At 35.5% G+C, this 27309-nt stretch overlaps 1 protein-coding gene across 1 annotated transcript in view; it reads right to left on the bottom strand.

Moving 5' to 3' along the window:
- Positions 1 to 7617: 7617 nt before the first annotated feature.
- The window catches only part of LOC109096426 (adhesion G protein-coupled receptor E1-like), a 42085-nt gene continuing 22393 nt past the window's right edge, over positions 7618 to 27309 (bottom strand). The window contains exons 11-23 of the mRNA XM_042716072.1: positions 20032 to 20088; positions 17365 to 17396; positions 15636 to 15704; positions 15339 to 15528; positions 11522 to 11638; positions 10122 to 10303; positions 9864 to 10025; positions 9583 to 9789; positions 9273 to 9505; positions 9056 to 9122; positions 8885 to 8976; positions 8633 to 8795; positions 7618 to 8456 (exon numbers count right to left, since the gene is read on the bottom strand). Coding sequence (XP_042572006.1) covers positions 8400 to 8456; positions 8633 to 8795; positions 8885 to 8976; positions 9056 to 9122; positions 9273 to 9505; positions 9583 to 9789; positions 9864 to 10025; positions 10122 to 10303; positions 11522 to 11638; positions 15339 to 15528; positions 15636 to 15704; positions 17365 to 17396; positions 20032 to 20088 — 1628 coding nt within the window. The 3' untranslated portion in view covers positions 7618 to 8399. The remainder of the gene's footprint in view (positions 8457 to 8632; positions 8796 to 8884; positions 8977 to 9055; positions 9123 to 9272; positions 9506 to 9582; positions 9790 to 9863; positions 10026 to 10121; positions 10304 to 11521; positions 11639 to 15338; positions 15529 to 15635; positions 15705 to 17364; positions 17397 to 20031; positions 20089 to 27309) is intronic.

Here is a 27309-nt window from a genome sequence, read left to right as displayed (position 1 = left end):
CAATAAAAGACCTGAAATATTTCAGTTGGTGTGCAATGAAGTCTAAAATATATGAAAGTTTAATTTTTATCATTACATTATGGAAAATAATGAACTTTTTCACAATATGCTAATTTTTTGAGAAGGACCTGTATATTAAGAAATCTTCCTTCTCACTGGACTCAAATGAAATAAATTCATAGTACTAACATTGTAGGAATGATAGTTTTTAATCTCGAACTGTTTGAAGCAGTGGGAGTGGAGTTAGTTTCCATGGTAGAATTTACGGTAAAATACTGTAAAAAAAATAAGAGTGATAAATTAATGGTTGAGAGTTGTAAATTAACAGTACTTTACTGGCACCCCTGCTGCCAGTAAATTACTGTTATTTAACGGCAAAATTTTTTACAGTGTGGGTCATCCAGTGTATGTAAACTTTTGAACATTTTTATAAATTATACATTTTCATTTTTATAAAATCAGTAAATGTAAATATCTGTTATGTAAAATTGCTTATTCGTGATGGTACTAAAATAGCATACATTATGATCCCTCTTATTTTGTTATAATGATTGCATATTCTGCTAGGGCACAGAGGGGCAAACTCAGTCCTGGAGGGCTACTGTCCTGCAGAGTTTCGCTCCAACCCTAATTAAACAGACCTGAAGCTAATCAAGGTCTTCAGGATTACTAGAAGGCTACAGGCAGGTGAGTTTGATCAGGGTTGGAGCAGAACTCTGCAGGACAGTGGCCCTCCAAAATTGAATTTGCTCATCACTTTAATGAGTTACTTGAAGTGTCTGTGTTTGCAAAATATTTAAAATATTTTTCTCAATCTAAAGGATGTTGCAGTCCTGCTATTTGCAATCCTGTTAAATGTTTGCTGTCTTGCATTTGCTGCAAAATAAAAATTGAGTTTTGTTGATGCCTTGATGTGTTTGTGGCTTTGTTGACCGTCTTTATAAGCGTATATGACGCATTTTTGTATAGAAGGACTGAAGAATTTAAAACATATGAAGTGTACAATAATTTATAGACGTTTACTGAGACATGAGTGGCCGTTTACGGAAATTTAACTGCTTGTACCCTGGATTTTGCGGAGACTTTACTTCTCATGCACAGGGATGTATGTAGATGTACCGGTGAGTGAGTAAACATTTCCGTCCGTATCTGGGAGTTTATCGCGTTAGTGAGCGGACTGGAAAACTGCCTCACACAAAACAGTCCGTTTCTGACAGTGTCCAGAAGTCAGAAACGCCAAAGCACATAGACGGAAACTGCCGGAAACGTTCCATTTACGGGTTTGTGCGCTGAACATGAACAGTCCGGAAACGCACCTTTTCATGCAGTGTGGCATCATCACTGGAAAGATAAGGGTTGTGTGCATCAATTAAAGCAGGGCATTAATGTGGAACGGTTTTTTTTTTTTTTTTTATTTATTCATTCATTCTTTTATTCATGTATTCATTTATTTATTTAATATTTTATAAAGAAGGCTGAATTTACTTGATCAAAAAATACAGTATATTACACCTAAAATAGTAGTTTTATATTAAAGATATGTTAAAATTGTATTTATTTCTTATATCAAAGCTGAATTTTCAGCATTATTGCTCCAGTCCAGTGCTGCATTCCTTCCAAAATCATTCTAATATGCTTATTTACTGCTTAATTATGATCAGTATTATTTGTGATCAATTATTAATAATAGTTCTTACTATTATTAATACTGAAAACTGTTTTTGCGTCCTAATATTTTTGTGGAAACTGTGATGCTTAAACTTTTTTCAGGATTATTTGAATAGTATTGAATACAAAGTTAACAGCAGGTGTGCTGTCAATGAGAGTTACGGACAAACCTGACAACGCTGTGCTCCCGTGAACAGTGATAATTAGTGCAGCATGTGAATCAGCAGGATTTGTGATCAATGCTATTCCGTTCAATTAAAAGCTACAGACATGCATATCCAGACCAAACCCCAGTCAGCAACAGAGTACATTACCTGCTGTAGCCGTCACCCATGTGACAGATTTGAATGACAAGTTAAGTGTTAAGACATCTGAAAAATATTTATGACCACAAATTAATCAACAACATTCAAAGGCCACAATGAAAGTAGTCCTCTGGTAAAATAAACACACAAATGCACGCTTGTACTTAAAGTTACAGTTAACCCAAAAATGACAATTGTAATGTACTCTTTTATCATGTCGTTTCAAACCAGTGTGACTTTCTCTTTCATAGAATACAGAAGAATTCTTTGCCTATCTTAGAATTTCCTGTTATCCTGACTCATCTTTTTTTAGTCTGAAGGGTTTGGAGCGACATGAAGGTGAACAATTAAACTTCAACTTTTACAGGTTTTGTCAGTGTACCGAAACAAAAGCAAAATTACTTACACAGAATAACAGAGATGATAGTCGGTGTTTTTATAAAATCTGAAACATTAAGAAAAATTAATTAAAAACAACTGAAAATGTTTTGATTGAGTTTGTGAGCACTACATTCATCATACTGTATGAGCATAGTTTGTGGTGTAATAAAGTTTTTTAGGTCAATGAGAACCTACCTTTAAAGACAAAAAACAAACAAACAACAAAAAAAACCCTACCTTTCTGAAATGTAGCCATTGCAAGTTTTGAGACACTGGTGTATTTCAGTTATACACAAACCAGTTCAGAGGACAAATTTCCCTAACAATTAGAGGAAAATCAAATTAGCTTTGGCCCTGACTCATGAATAACAAAGGTTTATTTCCTCTTATTTCCATTTTTCAGTGTTTTCCTAGAAATTATCATCATCTTAGAATCACAAACTGTTTCCCAAAAACATCACACCTGAAAACTAGTGCAGATCTACAGGTGATCTGGAGTAATTCATAAAGATTTATGCATCCATAAAATGTTTAAGGACTTACTGAAAGGTCAAAGCCTAAATTAATCAACTGTAACTACACACAATCACACATCATTACATGTTTGATTTAGAGACACTGATGATCACTGAGCAGAAGGGTCTTACCTGATGTGAGCTGACAGTGGTCCTCACCCGACACAAAGGACTGTTTTCAGATGTTTACAGAGAAGTTATCAGTCCATCACCCAGATAAGGAAATTTGGCACCATGTCCACCGTTTCCTTCTCAATTTTGGCAGCTGTGGTTGCCAGAATACGAATACAGAAAAACTTACAATTAAGCTCCACATTTCCAGTAATTCAACAATTCTTGGCTATTAAAATCTGTGTATCTTCAAACTGACACACCCCACAAATTGCCACATGAAGTCGAATTTAATATCATAAAGTTTAGATTTTTGGCAAAGTCATTCTGCAAACCCACAAAACCCATCATTGGCAGCTGCAATACAACTTTCATTAAACAGCGATCACTATTTTTTGTTTTTCTCAGCTCAGCGCAACAGTTTACCTACATGAATATTTCTAAAAAACTAAGCAACATTCTGAAATGTCTTGGTTAGATCTTTTACTTTTCCCTGTATATAGTATCCGGAACTTACTGTTAACCTATTGACATTTACAGTTAAATGACACTTACTTTTTCTCAGCACATAGCTCACATCCAGGGTTGGAAAACTTTCCACAAATTGCCACATAATAGCAGATCTTTCCCTTTATTTATCGATCACTGGTTTTGTAGAGCTCAGCGCAACCCTACATGAATGAATATAACACCTATTCTTACCTTTTGCAAATTTTAATAGGTTTACAGCCATTAATCTGTTTTGTGCTTTAATTACAGCCATTAATCTGTTTGGACATATCTGTACTAGCTTTGCACACCTAGATTGGAGAATATTTGTCCATTAGTCAATGTCAATGTCAATGTCACTTTTATTTATATAGCACCATTCAAACAACACATGTTGACCAATGTGCTTTACACCATCTCAATAAAACAATACAGTAATTAAAAAGTAATTAAAATATGTAAATAATAATAATCATTATCATCACAAAGATGGAATAAGCCATTTCAAACAAGTGTGTCTTAAGTTGTACTTTAAAAACATGTACAGAGTCAGCGTCCCTAACATGTGGTGGTAAGCTATTCCAAAGTTTTGGGAGCAACTACCCCAAAAGCACGATCCCCTTTCTGGCTTAGCTTAGTCCTCGGAACTTTTAACAGGTTTTGAGTTGATGATCTCAAGGTTCTACCTTTCTTGTACCCTATTAACAAATCTGATAAATAAGTCGGTGCAAGGCCGTGAAGAGATTTATACACTAATAAAAGGAGTTTAAAATCAATTCTATATTGCACTGGGAGCCAATGTAAATGGACCAGGGATGGAGTGATGTGTTCACGTTTTTTAGTGTTAGTTAGTAATCTCGCTGCAGCATTTTGTACCTTTTGTAGCCGTTGAATAGATGCTTGACTAATACCCTTATATAAAGAATTGCAATAGTCAAGTCTTGAGGATATAAGAGCATGGATTGCAATTTCAAGGCTCTTATATGTCAAAGATGATTTCATTTTAGCCAAATTTCTCAAGTGGAAACAAAACTTGATTTGACCACATAATTTACCTGTGCATTCAATTTCAGTGCGCTATCAATATAAACACCCAAGTTTTTAACACGATCTTTCACATATAATGACAGTGATCCAAAATTGAACTCTGCTGCGCCTTTGGTTCCTCTAGGGCCAAACACTACAACCTCTGTCTTTTTTTCATTGAGGTATAAAAAATTACACGCAAGCCATGATTTAAGATCAGACAGGCACGACATTAGAGATTGCACATTATTTCCATTTTGTAACGGTAAATATATTTGCAAGTCATCTGCATAACAATGAAATGTGATGTCATACTTCTTAAAATGTCTCCTAATGGGAGCATGTAAAGAGAAAAAAGCCTAGGGGCTAGGATAGAGCCTTGTGGCACACCACATTTAAGTGATGTCGATCTCGATGTGTACGGGCCCAGTGTCACTGCCATGGTTCTGGCAGTCAGATAAGACTTAAACCAATTTAGGGCCTTCCCCTGAATCCCTACATATTCCTTAAGCCGTGAAAGCATTACCGTGTGATATATTGTGTCAAAGGCCGCAGTTAAGTCCAATAAAACTAACACTGCTGAATCACCAGCATCCACCGTCATCAGCAAATCATTGAACACTTTTACAAGAGCAGTCTCTGTGGAATGATGCTTCTTAAAACCAGACTGAAAAACTTCACCAATATTACTCTGTTCTAAGTATACATGTAATTGATTAAACATTACTTTTTCTAAAATTTTTGACATGAATGAAAGATGAGAAACCGGTCTAAAATTGGTCAAGTCAGTTTGATCTAACTTAGGTTTTTTTAATATAGGTTGCACCAAGGCCTGCTTCGGCATTCTTGGAAAAGTACCTGTGTTCAAGCTTTTATTCACAATCTGTAGAATACTAGGTCCAATAATCTCAATGTTTTCTTTTTAAAAACCACGGAGGAACCATATCTATAGCTGACCCAGTAGGTTTCAGTCTGCTTACCGTTTCCAGCAGCTGCTGGAATGATATATTCAAGTTCAAACTGATTTTAAAACTGTATTTTGTGTACCATGGCCCAAAGAGTCACCACTCATTTGTGGGATAATTCTTCTAAGGTTCTCAATCTTAATTATAAAAGAATCTAGAAAATTCTCACACATCGATGGAGACAGATCTAGAATTAATGTAGGAGGATTTATAACTGTATTTATTATATTAAATAACGTTCTAGGATTGTTAGCGTTCTTTTCTAATTTTCTCCACGAAATACCTTGATTTGGCTGATTTTATAGTGCTCTGAAATTTTTTCTGTGCTTCCTTAAAAATGTCATAATAAACTTGTAACATATTTCTTCCATTTTCTCTCTGCCTGCCTACAAATTCGTCTAAGACCTCTTATCTCATTATTTAACCACGGATCAGACCTAACTTTACGCTGTTTAGTATTTTGAGGAGCTACTGCATCCAACACATCTTTACAGGTTGAATACAAACCAATACAAGTGCTCTTCCACACCCATATCAAGTAGAGCAGATTCAGATATCTTACACACCTCATTAAAATTTGTACTAAATTCTGTACCAGTTGTTGCTGAAAAACTGCGTCAGCTTTGCAAAGACTTCACAGGATTAACAGGACAACATGAGACAGAGATATTAAACAAGATGGGTTTGTGATCCGATATAACATGGTCATATAATTCTAAATCTTCAATAAAGAGGCCATGATGTCAATACCAGATCTATTGTATGGCCATAAATATGAGTTGGGCCATTTACTAATTGGGTTAGATCAAAAGAATCCATCAAGTTTAAAAAGTCTTTCGACATCACATTTTCTGGACAGCAGACATGTATATTAAAATCGCCTAAAATTAACAATTTATCAAAATTTGAGAACAAACCTCCTAGAAAATCCCCCAAATTCATTAATAAAATCTTTCTGTGCTTTTGGAGGCCTGTAAATAACAACAACGGCAACAGGACTACAAATGTCTAGTATCAACAGTTTGTCGTTCAAATGTTTGGTATTCTTCCGTTGAGATTAATCTGCAATTAAACTTCTCTTTAAATATAGAAACCAGTCCTCCCCCTCGACCTAATGAACGAGGGGTATTAAAAAACGTACAGTCTCGCGGTATGAGTTCAGAAAAAGGACTCATGTCCCCAATTGCAATCCACGTCTCAGTAATAAACATTAAATCCAAGTCGTGCGTAATGGAAAAGTCATTTAATATATATGTCTTGTTCATCACTGACCTCGCGTTAATCAAACCACACCGGAGTTTTAGTACATCCTCATCCGATTGTGTTGTCCGACGTAATTTTAGCGGTTTAAGATTACACCATCTCACCCCGCCATGTCGTAGATGTGGAGAACGTAACAGTTGCAGCGATCCAGAAGAAGTAACGTTAGGGAAAATCGGGACATTCCAGTTATATAATGGTTCGAGGGAGCGCCATCTCACAGAGCAAGAACGGTCTATTCCATCGACGACAAGATCTCTGTGGACATATCTCCTCCGATAACTTCCAAGGGCAATTTTAAAGGCCATCTTTCAATTTAATTGTATAACTTAATTTATACAGAATCTTGTATGAAAATGTCAATTTAAAAATACATACATAAGAATACATATGTTTTACAACACCCACGGGCAGAAATTAAGAAAAAAGTGTACCTATTCTAAGCTACGCTCCAAAAAAGCACCTTTTCACAGAGAACGCGTCATATGACGTAACGACAGGCAAACATAGGCGCTGCCGCCCTGGTTCTCAGTGTGGGTTTACGACGTGGTGGAAACAGAAAAGAGAGATTATCGTTATCGTTATTATACTGGACTGCCATCATGTGCAATCAAGCCTCTACAAGTGATCAGAACACAGTAGAACGACTGGCCTTCAACAAGTCCGAGAGAGCCCACATCACACCTCTCTTTATCAATGGCTACCTTGTAATCAGATTCACTGATTATTAACCAGACATATCTGAGAAAACCAAGCAGAATATACAGTTAAGGCTTTTGAATGAAACACTTTAAATACAAAAGATGTTGCAGAAGATGGCTGGATTAAAAAATAAATACATAAATAAATAAATAGAACATTCCTCTCAAATTAAAGTCAGTCTGTTATATAGAGCTTTTCTGGGCTTTTGTGGAATGTGGAAATTTTTTTTACATATGCACTTATTATATCACATTGTTTGTTAAGCAAAACCTGAGCAAAAGCAAAAATCAATCATCATTCACGTTTTAATGCAAAAATACAAGCCATTTGACAATACAGAGTCACTGAATTTGAGACAGCAGCTGTTCATTTAGTTATTTTAATAGTTTAGCTTTAAAGGTAAACCCAGTATAAAACCTGTTACACTCTGAGCTGATAATATATTTTGACATTTGAATATTAAAAGTAACATAAAATAGGTCCTTACAGAAGAAACAGTCATTCCCTTTCTGGGAACTTTCTGAGCTCAACAAACAAAAAAATAAATAAATAAAATAAAAGTGTGCAAGATTAATACATTTATTAATTTGACATATTATTTGACATATCTCAATATCTAACTGTATGTCATGTTATTTCTCTTCACTATGCGCACATGAAATAGTTTTCAGGAGTTTTTATTATTATTATTATTTATTTAATTTTGATTTGCATGATTTGCATGCATGATTTTGATTTGCATGTTGTGTCTGTAAAGTCTCTAAAAAAATGCTTTTCACCCACAACCAAGAAAATCTTACATGTATAACAAAGATTAAATGAAACAGTTTAGAAGTTCTACATCAATAGTTTTTACAGCTGTAACATCAAAAGACTGGTAACATTATTTATCATTTACAGAAAGGAGCTGAAACTAAAGTTGAATAATAATGGCACTTCAGCAGTATTTTTACTTCCTGAACATGATGTTGTGGACCTCAGTGTTGTTTGACACAGCAAAGACATCTGAAGAACTTCCTGTACTGCTGCCTGACCTGAACAAGAATGAGACGAGAGGAGCTGAGTGACTTCATGATATCAGTTTAACCTCTGAAACTCATGAAACAGAATGGAGTTTGTTTGTAATAAACAGGTAATAAATTACTGTACTGCTACTGTCTCTGGGGGTTTAGTGGTTTATTTAAAGAATAGGGATGAAAACAAATCTGACCTCATTATTGAGAACACAGTAGATCAGGAAGATGAAGGTTCCCTGCTGGGAGTTCAAGATCAGGAAGATGATCTCCAGCTCCTTACTGCCATTAGTGAAGAAACCCAGAATCCAGGAGCAACCAAGAACCACAAACTGAGCCAGTGTTTTAAACACCAAAACCCTGCAGAGAAACAGAGGAAGAGAGTTAGTGTGTCTTCATTGACTATGTGTTCTTTATTTATACAGTGTTTTGATAATATTGTTTGTTACTTGGATTGTTTCATCTGTGAAACCTCAGCATTCAGTTTTTTGAGAGTTGAGTTCAGAGTGATAAAGATCTTGATGAAGAGAATCATGTTTAACTGCAGAAAAAGAAGAAATTATCAAATTATTCTTTTGCTTCAACAGCCCATGTGAAAAATGTTTATATTCAGAACTTACTGCTAGTATGACACACACAGGACCCAGAAAACTCCAGATAAAACCTTTATCATGTTTAATCCAGCAGCTGTTTAGAGGAAAACAATTAATCAAATTAATAAAATAATGCTATTTCAGATGCAGACTGTTGAAATATAACAGATTGCAATCTTGTTAATGCCTTAAATATAGCATGACAAAAACAAAATGAATTTTTTAGATAACAGATACAACTCACTGTTCACTGCCGTAGCCTTCAGGAACCAGACCGACAGACACACACACCACAACCAGAGCAACCACATATCCAATCACACACAGGAATCTAGTGCTAAGCACCTCCCTCTTCTTGGAGCTGATCTGTGATAGGTTCTTCACACAGATGAAGAGCAGCACAGCTTCAATGAACATCCACACAAAGCCAGAGAGAAAGAGGAAGTGCAGAAGGCCTGCGATCACGGCACACAACACCTGGAGATCATGAGAGAGGGTTATGAAGATTCTCAGTGAGGCTGTTCTGAGCTGTAGGGCTCCTTCATCATTCTCACCTGCTGACGCCGTATGAGGCTCAGGAACTGCTCTGTGAGCAGCAACAGAAGGTGAGCCAGCAGAAGACTGATGCAGATGTTGATTCGAGCCACATTATTCACTCCAGGACTCCACTGACAAAGGGCAAAGGTCAACAGGGCCAAACTGAAGAACACCAACCCCACGATCACACACACCAAATTCAACAGATCCAGCAGCAGGTTACTCTGAGAAAACATGTCAGAGTTCATGAGTGCCAAATCTGTGCTTTTCTTCAGTGTTCACTAGAAATGTTCTGTACCTCTGGTGGGGGGCTGGTCTGCATGATGAGAGCGAATGTGGACAGATGAACACAGGAACACACAGTGTAGCTGCTGTTGGTCTTTAAAACAGAGCAACCATCTACAATCCACTCGCTGATATTCCAGTACACACAGGACAGAGAACCACTGGGATCAAACTCCTGCAAAAGAAGAAGAAAATAATAAAACTCTGAATATTAGATGTTTTCAGATGTTCATCAGTTCTTAGGTTGGACAAACATATTTCAGTGTCTCACTCTGATGTGTCTGAAGGTGAAGTTGACTGGTTTGTTGAGGTTAGTGTTGGTGGTTTTTGGAAGAGTAGCTGAGATCACAGTGGACATTGGTTTAAATCGGTCGTCATTTGATGTGTTAAAGAAGTCTGGCTTCAGTAGATTCTCCATCATGACGTAGCTCATGAAAGCCACAGCAGCTGATTCTGTGTGACAGAAATAGAAGTTTTCATGATATACTATGTTAGTACAAAAACAACACTCACAAAAAGTAAGTAAATGTGGTTCAGTTGTAATAGCATGATGCAGGCCTGGTTCTAAGCAGCCCCAAACAAAAGCGAAAGCACCCTTAGATAAAATTATTAATAGCGTATTAATTTTCACCATCAATAAACACACAGACAGCTGCACACACATACACAAATTTGCTAAATTAATGCATAAACATGATCTTTCAAATTATGATATTATTTTCATCATGCTTTGATGCATAGGCGGAGGGTGAACCAGCTCCAGGGTAAGGCTAAAAGCAGCCAAATCTATTAAATACAAACATCATAAACATGTCTGACTGCGAAACGCTGAACGCCTCTGATTGGCTATTGCATTCCTAAGCTCAACAGAATCGTGTGTGATTGGTTATAATGTGCAACACTGTAAAAGCGCTTAAAATGAACACTTTCTATTCATTTTCACTTTGTTAGCAACAGACGTAATAGATTTAATTTGTTTGTGCAGAGGCATTTTTGTCCAGTTTAGTGGCAATTTTGCTTAGAGTGGAGAGCTTTTGTTGTGTGTTTGTTTGGAACTTTCATTGGCGAAATAGAACAAAAAAGACAGTAGCCTATTGTGTCTGTAAGTTACTGAATATTAACTTTTTGTTTATTCAAACGCAATATAAAATCATCATTACATTTGCAGTCGTGCTGATATTTGGGCGAAAACCAGCACTCTTCGTGTGATATTGCTAAACTATATGGTATAAAAGAAAAAGGGGAAATAATCATACAGGGGAGGGGAATTTTACCCTCATATCTTGCTATGGCACAGCAAAACGTGCAAAAAGTGGGGAGTGTGTTTTTAAAAAAATATTTTGTTATTGCGCATATAACCTTTCAAAGTGTGTGTGGATTTTTTTTTTGTTTTTTTCATTTTTTGTTTTGTTGTGTTTTTGTTTTGTTTTTTTTTTGTTTTTTTTTTTTTTTGTTTTGCAGAGTGCAAAGATTATCTATTATGTTAGATTGCACATCTTTGAAATTAAGCCGTATTTGGTGATACTATTTTCATACAGTTGAAAATTAGGATTAATATTATTTGTGGGCACCCTCACAATTTTCAGAAGCACCCTCAGTGATTTGGTTCTGAAACCGGGCCTGGCATGATGTCTCTTTCTACAAATTTACACACAGAAACATTTGACATACCTTCAGTGTTGTGTTTGGCAATCCCAATGAGATCAATGCTCACAGAAGAATTTGTCGTGTCAAGTCGAGGGATTTTATCTAAGGTGACCTTTGGTCCAACCATGAAGACTTGACCCTCTGATTAAACACAAACAAGAATATGCTATTTTATATGCAATATATGCTATGCAAATATATATACATTGGAATCATTATTTACTATTATTGGATTTTCATCTCTGGTCAACTATAATAATAATTAATCACAATTCATTGCATAATTAATAGAATATTATATTTCATACTGAATCTCTAAATTAATGTAGTAATAAAAAGATGACATATTTTAAATATGTTTAAATGCATATTTTTGCTAAGTAGTCCTATTAAAAGGCCAGTATAATTGATACAAATACAACTACTGATGTCTATATTAAATGCATTTTTCCCCTCAATTTTAGTCTTTAATTATAATCATTTAACATTACAGTATAATGAAAGCCATTTTTTAAATAGGTAATAGGCTTTGAAAAAAGTAACAACTTTTAATTTAAGGGAACTTAAAACAATCTTCCCATAGACTATGAATTGTATATGCAAAAACTATAAACTGAATACATATTTTTAGGTTCTTTATTTGACTTTTGAACTCATTTAAAGGTGACCTATTATGCCCCTTTTTACAAGATGTAAAATAAGTCTCTGATGTTCCCAGAGTTTGTATGTGAAATCTCAAAATACCAATGAGCCAAAACGCCCTGGTTTTGTGTGTGTCCCTTTAAATGTAAATGAGCTGGTGCTCCCGACCCCCTTTTCAAAAGAGGGCAGAGCTTCAAGAGCTCATGCTCTGGCATACTTGTTTTTAAGGATATATGTTTATTAAGATGTTTTGAGTTAAGTTAATTGTCGGTTTTTATTGTGATTTCAACAACAAAACAATCAATCTCAAGCACTGAAAAAATCATTCATATGTAATTTTTAACTTCCACATAGCTATTCATTCGATCATTCTGATAGCATGTGAAGTCAGTATTAGTGAAAACAGGCAGAGAACAATGGTAGCCTTAGGAACATTAGCCTTAAAAGAGACGGGGTGCCAATAAGCTCTTTCAGACAGGCAATTTGGAAAACAAAATATGACACGTGATACTACTGTTGTCTGTAGCTGACATTTGCACACAAAGCATTGGCATTGATCCCTCGTTCAGAATCAAACTCAACGTACCCCTTTAGTGTCATTTTTCCTCCATTGTTTTAAATAAGAAACCCATTATTGCATATATGTTGGGGTGTGATTTTTCAATGTAAAACAGTCACAACAGTTTTATTTATATTACATTATTTACACATTTATGGCACATAACCCAAACCGGCCTCCCTCCCCCGAAAAACCACTTGTCAATAAAACACAAGATCTAACAGGCAGATACAGCTAAAGACATCATTTATTCAAAAATATTAATATTCCAAGTCTTCTGAGGAAAACAATTGATTTGTGAGAGGAATAGATGCGATCGCAGTCTGTGTCTGCCGTAAAGCTCTTTCTGTGTGCAGCGCAAATTCAAAAAATGCCGCCAGAAGACCTCAGCCTTGGTTGTGAAATGCTATTGGCCCTTGTGTGTCTCATGACTGATTGTCTCAGACATACAACGGGACGGAAGTATTGTTTTGAATGAGATGTAAGCGGGTTAATGGAGCATTTGTACTCCTTTTTTATGGTCAGTTTTTGCATTAAATACATGTGACTGCACTTATATTTGCCTGTTACATGTTTTATATTGTTCAGAAGTGAGTAGGTTTAGGGTAGGGGTGGGGTTAGGTGCCCCAAAGAAAGTTTTCAATTCTTTTATTTTTTTTACAAATGCATGCAAATCATTGAACTAAAACAAACAACTGAAAACAATGGAGGAAAATGACGCTGCAAGTCCAAAAATTACGCTGAGCATCATGAAAACAATGGAGGGTGGTCCTGACCAAGCTTCAATATGTGACGAGTTGGGAGTGAGAATTGTTGGCTGTGTCTATGCTAAAAGGGAAAGAGAGTGTTGTTACAAATGGCCGGGGATTTTTCCCTACAGTGACATCAACAGGGTGAAATCTGGATTCGCGTGTTCAGAGAGACTGTTTATGATTTATTGGGATGATAAAAAATGAGTGGGTGAATTTTTATCATTATAGGCTGGTTATTTTCACGCACTGCGGCCATAGATCGCGGAAGCGGGGGGGGCCGCCCGGGCCTGGGCGCGGGTAATTTATGAGGTTTGGTATGAATGTCTAAAAATGACGCTGAGCATCCTATAGGCTCATATGGGCTTATTTTTAATCATTAAAAGATTGCGATTCCATGACGATGATTCCACTACGTATACTAAACATTTGAAATCACAATCACATCGGAATATTTAAAACTGCTTTCACGCAGACGCTGATGCGGAGAGAGCCGTGCTCATCATGTAAGCTTATGTCTGAAACCAGCTTCACAAACAGTCTACACAGTAGGTTACAATTCTGTGTTGCCAACATTAAATACTAATAACGAAAGTATTTGGGATAAAGTATAATCTGGATATAGCTGATGTTGCAGCAGTGCATTCAAAATGAGAAATTATTATGAGAAATTATTATGCTTCAAATAAAGATTGTAGGCCTATGTTACATTATGCCAGTAGGTAGCAACCAGTGACTGTTAAAATGTATTTGATGTCTAATTCATTCAATCAAAAGATCCATTCAAAAACGATCAAATCAAGTTCATACATTTATTTCAAATATTTTTTTTTGTTTTACATATTGTTTTATTTTTAATAGGATCATTTATAACATTTTAGACTCATTTATAAAAATAAATAAAACATTTTGTAAGAAACCTAAGTGAAGTAGCCTATATATTATTTTGTTTTTGTCTAATGTTTTGTTTTTTAGAACCGTGATCACTATTCTAAAACTCAATTATCCAGAGTCATAGCTTAATAAATACTATCTGGTATCTAACTAATATCCTATTATTATTACTGTTTCTAATAGCCTATTAAAATTGTAGATTAGGATGTAAAATGTACAATCTTACAGACTTTATGTAGTACAACAACAAGGATTTATAATGGCATTATAACGTCACTTCTCATGCCAAAACCCCCAGGCCCCTCCTTCTTTTGGTACGTTCCGCGATCCATGACTGTGGCTACACAACTGTGTTCTAACAACTTATAAAAGTAATTTTTGCATAATAGGTCCCCTTTAAGATGAGGCAGCAAATATTCACAACACATAAAAAAGCAGAATCCAGTCAAAATAAAGATGACATTAATTAATGGTAGAAAATGTAGAAAGCATAAGCTTAAAGGGGTCATATGATGCTGCTAAAAATAACATTATTGTGTGTATTTGGTGTAATGAAATGTGTTTATGATGCGGTTTAGGGTTAAAAAACATTATTTTTCCACATACTGTACATTATGTTTCTCTTCTATGCCCCGCCTTCTGAAAACGTGTCGATTTTTACAAGGCTTATATCGCTCTGAAAAGCGAGGTGTGCTGTGATTGGCCAGCTACAAGTATTTAACTTTTTATAAAGAATATCTCTTTGGATTTGAGACTTTAGTCTTTGCAACTTCACAGATCTTCTTTATTCACCAAGAGCTTGTAACACTCCAAAGAGAAAGGAAAATTTGAAATCACATCATTTGACCCCTTTAATTATTTTTATAAATATGAGGTGGTGCTTGGAAAAGGAGTCTCTGTCACCAAAAAGGATGAGAACCCCTGACTACATAAAATCCCTGACATCATGTGTAATCTGTTTCATCTTCAGTATATTAATAATTGTGTCTTCACTTACCTACAGCAGGAAGAGTAAAATTGACACTGTCACTTGTGTCTGTCGGCTTCACTAATGCAGAAATGAGTTTCTCACTGGTTTTTAACACAAGGTTTCCGTGGGAGGCTAGTTCAGCTGGGCTTGCTGTTGATAATGACTCTAAAATCTTCTCTGAAGCGTTGAAGGCCACAGTCAAAATGTTTGTCACAGTCTTGTTCATTGCTTAGATAACTATGAGATAAAACAGCACTGCTATGTCAATGGTCATGTAACTGACAAAGATTGATCTTTTATGATTTTTCTCATGAAAAGACTTACATTCACAGAGAGCACTTGAGATGAAATGTTCTCTATCTGATCGAAGAGATTTTGCAAACACGTCTGACCCTAAAATAACAAGCGTGAAAGCAGTATTTGTTGATTTTGATCCTGTTTTTCTGTACAAAATCCATCAACAATAAACATAAAAGCACATTCATATTTCACATTACAGAATTATCTACAAAGCACATTTTATTGCACTTTTCTTTTGTTTTTTTTGCTGTTTTGATTTTTAAGTTGTGAATTTGTGAATTTAAAAAAAAATGATGTATTGTATAAAATATCTGTACCCTTTCCTTCCCATGTGTTCAAGAGAAAATAAACTAATTGCGCCCCAGAGCGCACACATGAAATATAATAACAAGCACTGTCATGTTATCTTTGGTGTGTATGCCTGATGTTCAGGATCGTGTGACACAGGTCTCAGAGATAATTAAACTTAATTATTGTGATGACAGGCATTTCAGAAAGACTAAAACAATATTTTAAAAGGGGCATGATGAGATTGATTACAGTTATCAAATCACATGATCTGTTAAATGTTTGGTTGGTTGTTTTCTTTTTTTTTTTTTTTTTTTTGATTTTGTTTGTGTTTTTAGGTTTAAGTCTAACATGTTAATGCATCGTTTTTTTTATTTTTTTAAAAAGCACATTATTTTTCACATAATTTACCTTTATTCTACACTGCTCTGTCTCTTCTCTGAGAAAAACGCTGATCATTTCCTGCTTTTATGAAGCCCCTCCCTCAGAAATAGGCGATGGGCTCTGATTGGTTAGCTTGCCCAGTGTGTTGTGATTGGCTAAACATCTAAACATCAACACTTTTTTGTTTTTTGTTGTCTCATACTTTTAGATATGCTGTTATTTTTGTAAATGCTACTGCTTATGTTAACTTTTAATATAAGGTTTGATCCTGATTTAAGCTTTAATACAGAAAGGCAACTGTACCTGCGTCCGTGTTTAATATCATAGCTATGTGAAAATAAGTTTATAATTGGAACAGTTTATTGTTGGAGCTGAGCTGAATGAGAGAGAGAGAGAGAGAGAGATGCAGAGCAGGGGGACGCGAGGAACAGGATTGAGAATCACTGCTTTAGAACATTGATTTTGAATCTTGTGAATCCATTAGAATCGTTAGAAGACAGAATTGTGATTTATATATGAATAGACTTTTACGTACACCTCAAGTTTCTTCCTCTTCTCTAAAGCAACGCATCAAGGTCTCGCCCCCTTTGTTGTGTGTTCCTGAGGGCAGGGTTTATCAGGGTTTGTGAAGTCACAACCCAGGAAGCATCTTGTGGTAGTCCCTACAAGTCGTGTTTGTAGGCATTAAACTGCCAGAATTTTAAAAAGACAATATTTCCATTTGCATTGAACTTTCAGTGCCGCAACTTTGCAGATATTGTTTATGCTCAAACAGCAACATTACACACTAACTAACGTTAAAAAAGTGAAATTGCAATCAACCACCCCTTTAAGACAAGGTCACACAAGTTTTCTTGTGGCACATTGAAGAATTTATGCAGTAAATTTGTTTCCATTGTATTTTGTTTCAGTCGAGCTCATATGTTTTCTTTTTGTTTTTGTTGTTGTTGTTGTTGTTGTTTTGTTTTGTTTTTTTTTTTTTTTTGTGTTTTTTTTGGGGTTTTTTTGTGTGTTTTTTGGATTTTTATTGATAGTTGGTGTGATTGTTATTTGTAAGAGATGTATCAGAAACTCAACTTACAGTGCATCCTTCCTGCAGCGTTATATTTATACCTGCAATGGCAGAAATCAGCATTTAGACAACAATACATTACAGCTGTGAACGGAAATTCAAAAGTGTCAACCCATAAAACAAAGCAGCCATAAATGTGAGAATGAAGAGAAGCAGGAATTGCAACATCAGTACGATACGATCATAATTGTTCCTTTGCGTTATATCTTGCAGCTTTAGTAATTAGTTTATTGTTGATGGCAGACATATGTACAGTGAGACAAAACGATGACCGCATCGAAGGTTGATAGGTTATATCTGCGTCCTTTTTGTGCAATACAGTACAGAATACATCCTGTAAGTATAATAATTATTACCACCTCTGCTATTACCACTGAACTAAGATCAATTCACAATCTATGAAGACGATTAGACAAAATCGAAAAACTAATTTAGAGTTTATTTCTACCTTTCTGCTGGGTATCCAACTAAAGCAGAGTATATTCAAGTATCCAACACACTGGTTGTGACGTACCCTTTCCAGAGAAATATAAAAGGAAATGATTCATAACAGCCTTCTGGATTTATTCTGCTTTCAATATTGCATATCCAACACACCTGAGAAAGACATTGACTTTCCTTCAGAGGCACATTCTCAACATTAGAAGATGGAGACAAGCACTGCCAGTAACTTTACTCTGAATGATCAGCCTTTTGTATTAGATCCTCATGCCTCAACTGTACCATTGCCCAAAGTGCACTCAAAGGACATCCACTCTTTTGAAGTTAATCCAACATGTTGGAGTTGCACATGCACATGAACCAAATATTAGTATAACCTGTGGTGCAGATGAGTGCCAGTCAACTTTTTTTGTGTTTCCTTTTTTTCCATTCTTTTAGAAAACATGCACAGGAAGCATATGTACTTTTGGTAACAACAATGACTGTCTCAGTGCAGAGTCGGCAGTACAGTTGTATTATAATATAATGGAGAAGGGTCTGGCTGCAGACTTGCACTTGCACTCTCAGACACTTGCACTTCTGCTAGTGACAACACTTGCAGTCTTTTTTATTTGTATTTAGTTCTACTTATTGGTACTTTTTGTTTTGAATCTCTCAACATTTGTTTTTTTTTCTTGTGTAGGTATCATTGACTGGAAGTCTGTCAGTCCAGATGTGTTTTTGGGGAAGACCTACAGAGTGAGTTGGAGCTCAGCAGGTGTGATGGCTTGTAGATGCTGTGGCCATGGAAAAGAAGGGGGGGTCTTCACAGCTTTCTATTCGAAGACAAAGAGTTTGCTGGATTCTGTTCTATGGACTGCTACTACAGAATGAATGAATGAGTGGTTTATCTATCTATATGTGTTTGTTTATTTATTTATTTATTTTTTTATTTTTTTTTTTTTTTTTATTACTTGAATTTGCGACTGAAACTGAAAGCTAAATAACATTTTGTTTTATTGGGTTGTGTTTTTTTTGTTTGCTTGTTTGTTTAATTTAACATTAGGTAACTAAACTCTTCTGACTAATTTTTTAATTTTATAATTTAGTGGTTTTGTCAACTATATATTGTTCTCTATCAGGCAAAACATAGTTTTCGAGGGGGTAACACTTTTACAATAAGGTTTCATTTGTTGACACTGATGTATTAACATTAACTATGAGCAAATACATTTGATACAGTATTTATTAAACTTTGTTAGTTAATAAAAATACAGCTGTTCATTGTTTGTTCTTGTTAGTTCACTTCACAGTGCATCAACTAATGTTATCAAATACAGCTTTTGACTTTAACTTAAGAACAGCTAGTGCGACTAACCGTGTTAAGAGACGTTTGTATTCTCGAAAAATAATTGTAATTTGTTTTTGATTATTAATAAATCGAGACCTAAACTTGCGGTGGTGATGACGTCAGTAATCCGCGCCATGCGGGTTTATATTATTAACACCGTTTTTACCTTGGTAGAATTAAATTTGGTTTTATAGGATTATGTTGAATTTATGGCTTCCTTTTAATCTGCGATTAAGAGTAGGCTATATGGCTCCCCAGGTTTTTCCCCAGCCAGCTTTCGCATTACCTTTTGGCACGCCCCCTACCTTTCGTTTGACCAGAGAGAAACCTTTTGGCATGCCCATTGCTCCAGGCTGCAGCTACCCCTACTAGGAAAACCCAGCACTCTCCTTCACTGCTGATACTGCCACTATTCTGTGTTTGTATGTGTTCATTCACTGGCATTTTCCACATTTCGTTTTTTCTCCCTTATAAAAACTAATTTGTCCATTCTGATGCTCAATTTTACCGAACTAATGGCTGTTGATGACTATTTGAATTGTATTCTGCCAAAGTGCGTGCTTGTATGTGTTCGTTAAATGCGGACCGTGTGAGTAGGTCTGCTCATGCCTGAAAATAATACATGTAAAAACAAAATAATTTTACATAAAAACATTAGGCTAAAGCTTATATTTCTTTAGTACGTTTTTAAATTAATGTAAAAACTAAAATGAATTGTAAAATTGAAAGTTATTTTTTTTAAATTGTGTTCAGCATGGTGGGCCGCATTTGAATTCGTGACGGGCCGCGGGTTGAGAACCACTGCTCTAGAGACACAAACACACTCACACTCCTGTTCCATTCTACAAATTGACAAACATTCAGCCAAAACACAATCCAACAGAGGAAACATCAGACTACATTACCAGCTGAGCTCGTCTCTGGTGTGACTGTAGGAAAGGTGGCACTGATGTAAGTAACAGCTGGAAAAAAAGATTAAAAATAATGATGAATGTCAGTGAATCAACAATCGCACAAATATTACTAATCAATAATACTAAAGGGCTCATGCAAGTCTTACACATGAAAGTTGCCTAGTCATGCTTTAGTTGATTTTTTTCTTAGACTTTTCTTTTCTTTTTTTGTTACATTAAAGATGATGAAAAGACTGAGCAAATGTACTGTGCTTGGTGCACCAAACAAATCTGACAAAATTAAAAAAGCCAGTTCCAGTACTAGATGCTTGAACTTCACAATATAAAATTAGCTTCAAAAAATGCAGATCCTGAACAATGTGAAATAGTTTTTTTTTTTTTTTTTTATCAAAATGATAAATGTTACCAAGCCTAAATGGATATGTAAAACTGCTCAGTGGTTCAAAACATTCATTCCAACATTCATTTATTCTGTTTTCTACTGGCACTTTACAGTTTACAAATGCCAATTAAAGATGATTTATTAGGGAAGTTAAAAGTGGGGTCATGTCTCATGATATAAATGGAAAACTTGGTCAAAAATGTTTTGATTTTACATTTTACATATTTTGTCACAATTTGTCATACAAATTTCACAAATTGTCAAATGTTTTTAAATCACCATGAATTTGTGTGTGTGTACATTATAAGTGGTTTTTGAGCATGCTTTAAGAAAAAAGGTCCTCTCTTGCTGATTAGATTTTTTTGCTTGTTTGTTTTGTTTTGTTCATAACAGGCCTAGTTGAGCTTTATGACCAGGGACATTATTTCAGAAGTGAGGGGGACAGAAATTTCAAACTTTTTTCCTTTATTTTTTATTTTATTATTATTTTTATATTATTATTCTTATTTATTTTCTCTTACTTTGAATTGGCTTAGAAATCAAGTACATTGTATTATTCATTGCATTTGTATTTTCCTATATTTTCACAGAACAAGGAAGAAAATATATTTGATAGTTTCTATAGGCCACTGTAATAAATTCTATGTCAGTTATCACAGCATTATTCAGATACTTTATTTATTACCTGGAGATGACTTGAAAAACACACACAAACCATATATTGTTGCAATCGTGCATGTATTTTCTTTACGTTTTGTATGAGGGGTTATGCACAACAGACTTCCACATTCTGTTAAACAGATCTCACCGCTTCCGGTTCAAGTGTTTTGCATACTTTTGTTTTTACTTAAGATGCCTTCAGAGCAGATACAAAAATGATTATAACCAATGTCCATCACATACAAGGATTGATATGTAAAAGGTGTTTTTTTTTATTATTATTATTCTTTTCAATAACATTTAGATGTCTGTAAAAATAATGAATAAACACAAGGGACAAAAAAAAGAGAAAAACAGCTAGCATTGTTTCAACTGGAAATTTATTTTTAAGGTGAAGTTCCAGACCATGTCCAGTAAGATGTTGGTCCTTTGTTCACTTCATTTTACCGCAGATTCATTTTCAAACAAGGCGCAATTCAGCTGACTGTATTGGATCTGTCACAGCCATCTGCTGGAGTGCCCTTGCCACTCTTCTGGACTGTTATTTGTGTTGGACTTCAGTTCCCATCACCCCTTGCACGTATTATTAGTTCTTATGTTCCCTGCTGTTTGTCATTTAGTCCTGAATAGGTTCCCCTATAATATACTCCCATGTTCTGTTATCCCTTGTTTGCTTCAGTATTGTGTTCTGGTACCTTGTGCTTTCTTTACTCTGTTATAACGTGTGGATTACCTTTTCCCAGTGTTTTTTCCTGTTGCTCTGTTTTTTTTTTTTTTTTTTTTTAATCATTGTCTGGGACTATAATAAAAATTGCATTTTTTGCATTCTTGATTCTTTTTCCATGAGTGATCAGTGACAGGATCAGACCGTAATGTGCACCACACAAGTGTGAGTAACTCTTTCATTTCGTGGTCACTATTTGATTTGTCTGTTATGTTCACAGACCGACATAGCTGTGTTGTGTGCCGCAATATGTCACGCTGACAGTTATGACTGTGGGGTGGCCGCGTTTCTGCAAATCTAAATCACAGCAGCATTCGCGCTGTGAGGAAGTTACACTGTCTAACATAACACAGTTACCACTGCAAAACATCTGACAAGTCACAGATAACTCAAACGTTTGAGTAAACACGATTGCCGTACTGAAAGCACTGGTCATGGTTTTACACTCCACCTTTGCATTATGAGTAATCAAGTGATTAATTTACGACCCGTGCTGATTGAGTCCTTTGTTTAGTGGAGAACAGAGGAGTACCAGCTGGACATCTGTGTAAAGCCAGGGCACATCATAACCAGACTGCGACTTTAAGTTTCTCGTCCAGCGAAGTCTGTCTAGGGCTAGAAGAATCGTATTGAGAATTAACTAAGGTTAGGAGGCGAGTGTGTGATTTAATTGTTTCATTTGAAGTAAGCATGTTAGAGATCGAGGTTAAAGAGCAGCCCTACGGGTTGGTTAGTTGGCTCTTGACCCGCGATTTCTGTATTAAAAAAAAAAAAGGATTTGGGTTTTTTTTTTTGGACGGTGTAAGCAGGGTTTTTTGAAACACCTTTGTTATAGACTCAACAAATCCAGAGCAAATCTGATCAGGCATTTGTTCGGCTGATACTGCATATTGGTGATGATAGATCATCAATTATGGAGCTGTTCAGAGGTTTCCTACACAAAGTGCTGGTACTAAATAGATCGGTTCTATAGTTAGTTCCAGTTGATTACAATGAAAACTATTCAAAAAGTCAGGGGTTCTTTCATAATCAATTAATATAAAGAATTGCCCAAACAGTTTGGTCTTCTATGGTGGCACATTAGTCACCACACAGACATCAATAATCAGAATATGAAGAACCTCAACAATGGTTACGAAAAAAAAAAAAAAAAAAAACATGCTGGCAATGCGCATGCTGGGTACTATGGTAATACAAAACTAACTCATCCATGGCTCCCAGCATGCTCTGCCTGCATTGTGTAATGTTTTTTTTTTTTTATGGTCACCATTGTTGAAGTTCATATTTTGATTATTGATGGTATCCTGTGTGACTAAGTGACACCACAGAAAAACCAAACTATTTCGGAAAGTTCTTTATATAACTGATTTTTCACAGAACACTGGCTCTTAGAGATCACTTTTACTGTGGTAATCAATCCAACCGACATTACACAACACCTATTCATCAGAGATTAGACTCCAAACAGCCCTTTCAAATATAATGGATGGATCTCGCATCACCCCAATATACAGTATAACAACCAACATCTACGTACAGATTACGATAAAAAAAAAATGCTAACCTGAATGCACTGTAAAGTTACCTTGGATTAAAAGCAGCTTTTAAGAGCGGCGTGGTATAACACCTGATGATATTTTTTTGGGCTTTTGAGTTACAACAAAAATGGTCACAACAGCCAAGAAAAAAAGGAAGACAGAAATCAAGGGTCAAGAGCCCAACTAAAGCAAACGACTGATCTGCTAACGTGGGTTACTTTAAATGAAACATAAATCAGACATCTAAACCTTAGTTAATTCTCAATCAGATCTTATGTAGACGTCTGACAGAACTAAAGTGAGTCTGGGAGTTATTAATAAGTGGGAGCTGGTGATGCTGTTTGTTGGGGTTGTTTAAAAAAAATCAGATCTTGAGAGAGTTTTAATGTATTTATTTCAAGTTAATTTTATCTAAGGCTGTGTGCTGAAGTCAGTCTGTAGTTCTTGTGTCTCTCTTTTCTTCAGTAATTCTGTTTGGTAACAAGCAGGTGTTCAGCTCACTCATGATGCTCAATTATCACTCAGTTAATCACTTAATTACTTAATTGCAATGTAGATATCTTCTTTCAGTGAACTCAACTGAATTACGTAAGAGTACTCACAACTATTAGTTTTAAAACTTAAATGGTTTAATGGCATCGGTTTTCCTCCAACGGTTTGAGTAAACATAACTTGTCAGGTTTTTAAGGATATCTGTTTACACAAAAGGTTTGAGTTAAGTTACTTGTCGGGTTTTACAGTGTGTTAGCCAACCATAGCAGTGGACGTTTACTTCTGAGACTGCAATCTTCCACTTCTATTCAAACAATGTTCAGAAATTTTATCATCAACAAAAGCCATATTTACACTAAAAAGGGAAAACAGAAGCTGCATCTGACATGACCTTTATGTTTATTTACACGAGCCCAACAACTGATTAATGGTCTGCTCAAAGACTGCATACATGTTAGACTGTATTGACAAACCTGAATAACACAAACACAGTTACAGTAAAAGTATAATGGCCAACACTTTATTTTAGGGGTCATCTTAACTAGTTGCTTATTAGCACGAATATTACTAGAATATTAGCCATTTATTTAGTTAGTAATTAAGCGCATATAATGCCTTATTCTACATGACCATTTTTTACATCTCTAATCCTACCCAATACCTAAACTTAACAACTACCTAACTAACTCTTAACAAGCAGCAAAATTAGGATCTTATTGAGGAAAAGTCGTAGTTAATAGTGAATAAGTGTTCCCCTATTCTAAAGTGTTACCGTGTATATATTATAAAATTAACAGACAGGACAGGAACCACTGATCTAGATATGACTGGATCGCTCATTCGCGTTATAAGCCACCGGAAGTGGGGGTTTGATCCGTCAGTTTTACTAATCCCTACCTGGCAGAGAAGCACCATTGAGTCACATTCAAAAACCGCTGAAAAACTAAAATCACCTGATATGAAGCAAATCAGTCAAACGGGACGAGTAAGTTTTTAATGTTATGTGTATGTAAAATTAATGTTTACTTCAGATTGTATCTGCAGTGTTTACGGTCTTTGGGGCAGTATCAGAGATATATTTAAACCGGTTCTTAGGTGTGTGTGTCTGACTGCGCACTGATGACACCAGTGGTAACAGCCAACACAAAATATAGCCTATTTCTTTATGAACTATAATTATTCAGGAATTATTAAACATGAACCGTATTAGTATCAGAAATGGGATTGAATATATTACAATTAATAAATACAATTATGTTGTTAATGTTGCTCTATAATGAATGAAAACCTTAACTTACTACACTGTAAATCCCATAGCTTACTTCTTAGATTTAATTAGTTATCTTTACTTAGTTGTTATACTTACTAGGTTTTATAACGTTTTCAGCCACCTTCAAGGCAAAATAAAATGAAATTTACTTACTGGTTTTGAGTAACATTAAAATATTCAAGTAGACACAAAGGAACTCAATGACATTAAATAAACCCAGTGAGAGGCGAGCGGTGCACTAATATGTTTGCTAATTAGGTGCCGCGAAGTTATGACGTCACTTTGTAGGCTAAAACGCGGAAGTGATTTAGCAGTTTTAGTAGCACCGTCCGGTTTAACCCCCCCCTAAAGTCTATGTGGTTTTTTTGAATGTTGCGTGGGAGTTTTGCTACACAATAACTCCGCCTGAAATAATGGTCTGTGTGTGGTTAACAAAGCAATTGCTTAATATTTTCACGGTTTTGGTTCTATGACATAAAACAGAACCATTTATAACCTCGTTTGTGATTTTTGTTTTTTTTTTTGTTTTTTACTTTATTGTGTCCTAAAATAAAAACGTGTGGTTGCTAACAAGTTGACTAAAAGGGACTACATCCTTGGCGGGGACTTTAGACCGTCATCATGACAAAGATGAAATCTTCTCACTAGCCTGCGTTTCAGCCTCACTTTCTCTTGAAGTTTACCCTTTCAGTTAATAGTTACATTAACGTTTGTATATATTATTTATTATTATAGTACTTATCTTATTAATTATTATTATATTAAATAAATATAATATTATATATTTAGTCCAAAGAAACGTCAATGTCAATTTTTCAAAAAAAGAAAAAAAATCTGTGTACACAGAATTCTGTGATATTAAGGTAAACCGATGTTATCAGTTCTTTATTTCTGTGGAGAGACTGTAGGGTCGACAATGGTGTCGTCAAGTCGTCGAATGAATAAGATGTCTCGCGTTTATAACCGTTTTCCAGGTCCGATGTGAACAAGCGGAGACTCTGTGTTCGTCGTGCCGCGCAAGGTAATCTCACACATACGAGGATTAACGCCGTATTTACTACTGCAATTAATGTGGCCCACGACGAAACTTTAAAGGTGCATGTGTTCTTAACACGCTAATGTTTACTTTTTGACGTCAGATGGAGGTTACAAAGAAGGCTAGCGCAAGAAATAAACGTATTTTCCATAACCAAATCAAAAGATTAATACCTTTGTCTTTCTCTTAAAATATTAAAAGCCTGTTTACTTGCCCACTTGTTTAATAGATGAAGATGCCGCCTGCATTTTTATTAAAGGTCTAACGTTACGCGAGGAAATGTGTTTAATTACAATATTCAAAATAATACTTTGGTTTATTGACTGCTTAATTGCAACTTGTTTGGATGCGAATTATAGAAAAGGTGTGGGTCCGGCACCCTTGATATTTGTGAACTTGGCGTTTACCCCACTTATAATTAATATGATTGTATTGTAAACAGCAATTAGTTGAGGCAATTAGGTAACAATGATATTAATCTTTGACGCTATTTTAGTTGTAAATGTTTACTATATTTAATGTGCTATATAAACGTGGACAGATCAATGAAGAAGATTACAATGTAAAAATGCTGAAAAACTCCATTCTAATTTAGATATGAATATTGTATTGTGTGATCCCACCTCCCTTGTCATTTTAGGGATCTGTAAAGGTGTTACTGACCAATAAATCTAACATTGCTTATTTTGAATTTAATCCTGTAGAACGAGCTGACCGGAAAGCCCAGTGTACCATTCTCGCCTCTGCGCAGCTGTCATTTTCCCTGCAGGGGGAAAAAAAATGCCCTGGTTTGTTTTTATTTACCAACAGAATGGTTGTTTTCACCAGGTGACTTATTTTATGAAAATAAAGATGTTTACTTACAAACACTTGCTGTAAGGTGGTCGCTGTGGCCTCAATGATTACCGAGGCATTTTGTCTAAATGTGCCAAAAACTGACAAAATACCAAAAATATAAATGTTGAAACCAGTGCTTCTCCAAAACCTGTCTGGCGGGACCCCCTGCCTGCACCTTTTGTATTCTTCCTTAATCTAAACACACCTCATTCCACTCATCAGACTAAATTGGGTGTGTCTGATTAGGGGAGACATACATTAATGTGCAGAGCAGGCAAGTCCTCCAGGACAGGTTTGGGAACCACCTGTGCTTAAACTGATTCTAACTAC

The sequence above is a fragment of the Cyprinus carpio genome, chromosome B1 (genome assembly GCF_018340385.1).
Source record: "Cyprinus carpio isolate SPL01 chromosome B1, ASM1834038v1, whole genome shotgun sequence".
NCBI classification, from domain to species: domain Eukaryota; kingdom Metazoa; phylum Chordata; class Actinopteri; order Cypriniformes; family Cyprinidae; genus Cyprinus; species Cyprinus carpio.
The sequence above is the reverse complement of the archived record's forward strand: the minus strand, read 5'-3'. Positions and strand labels throughout refer to the sequence as shown.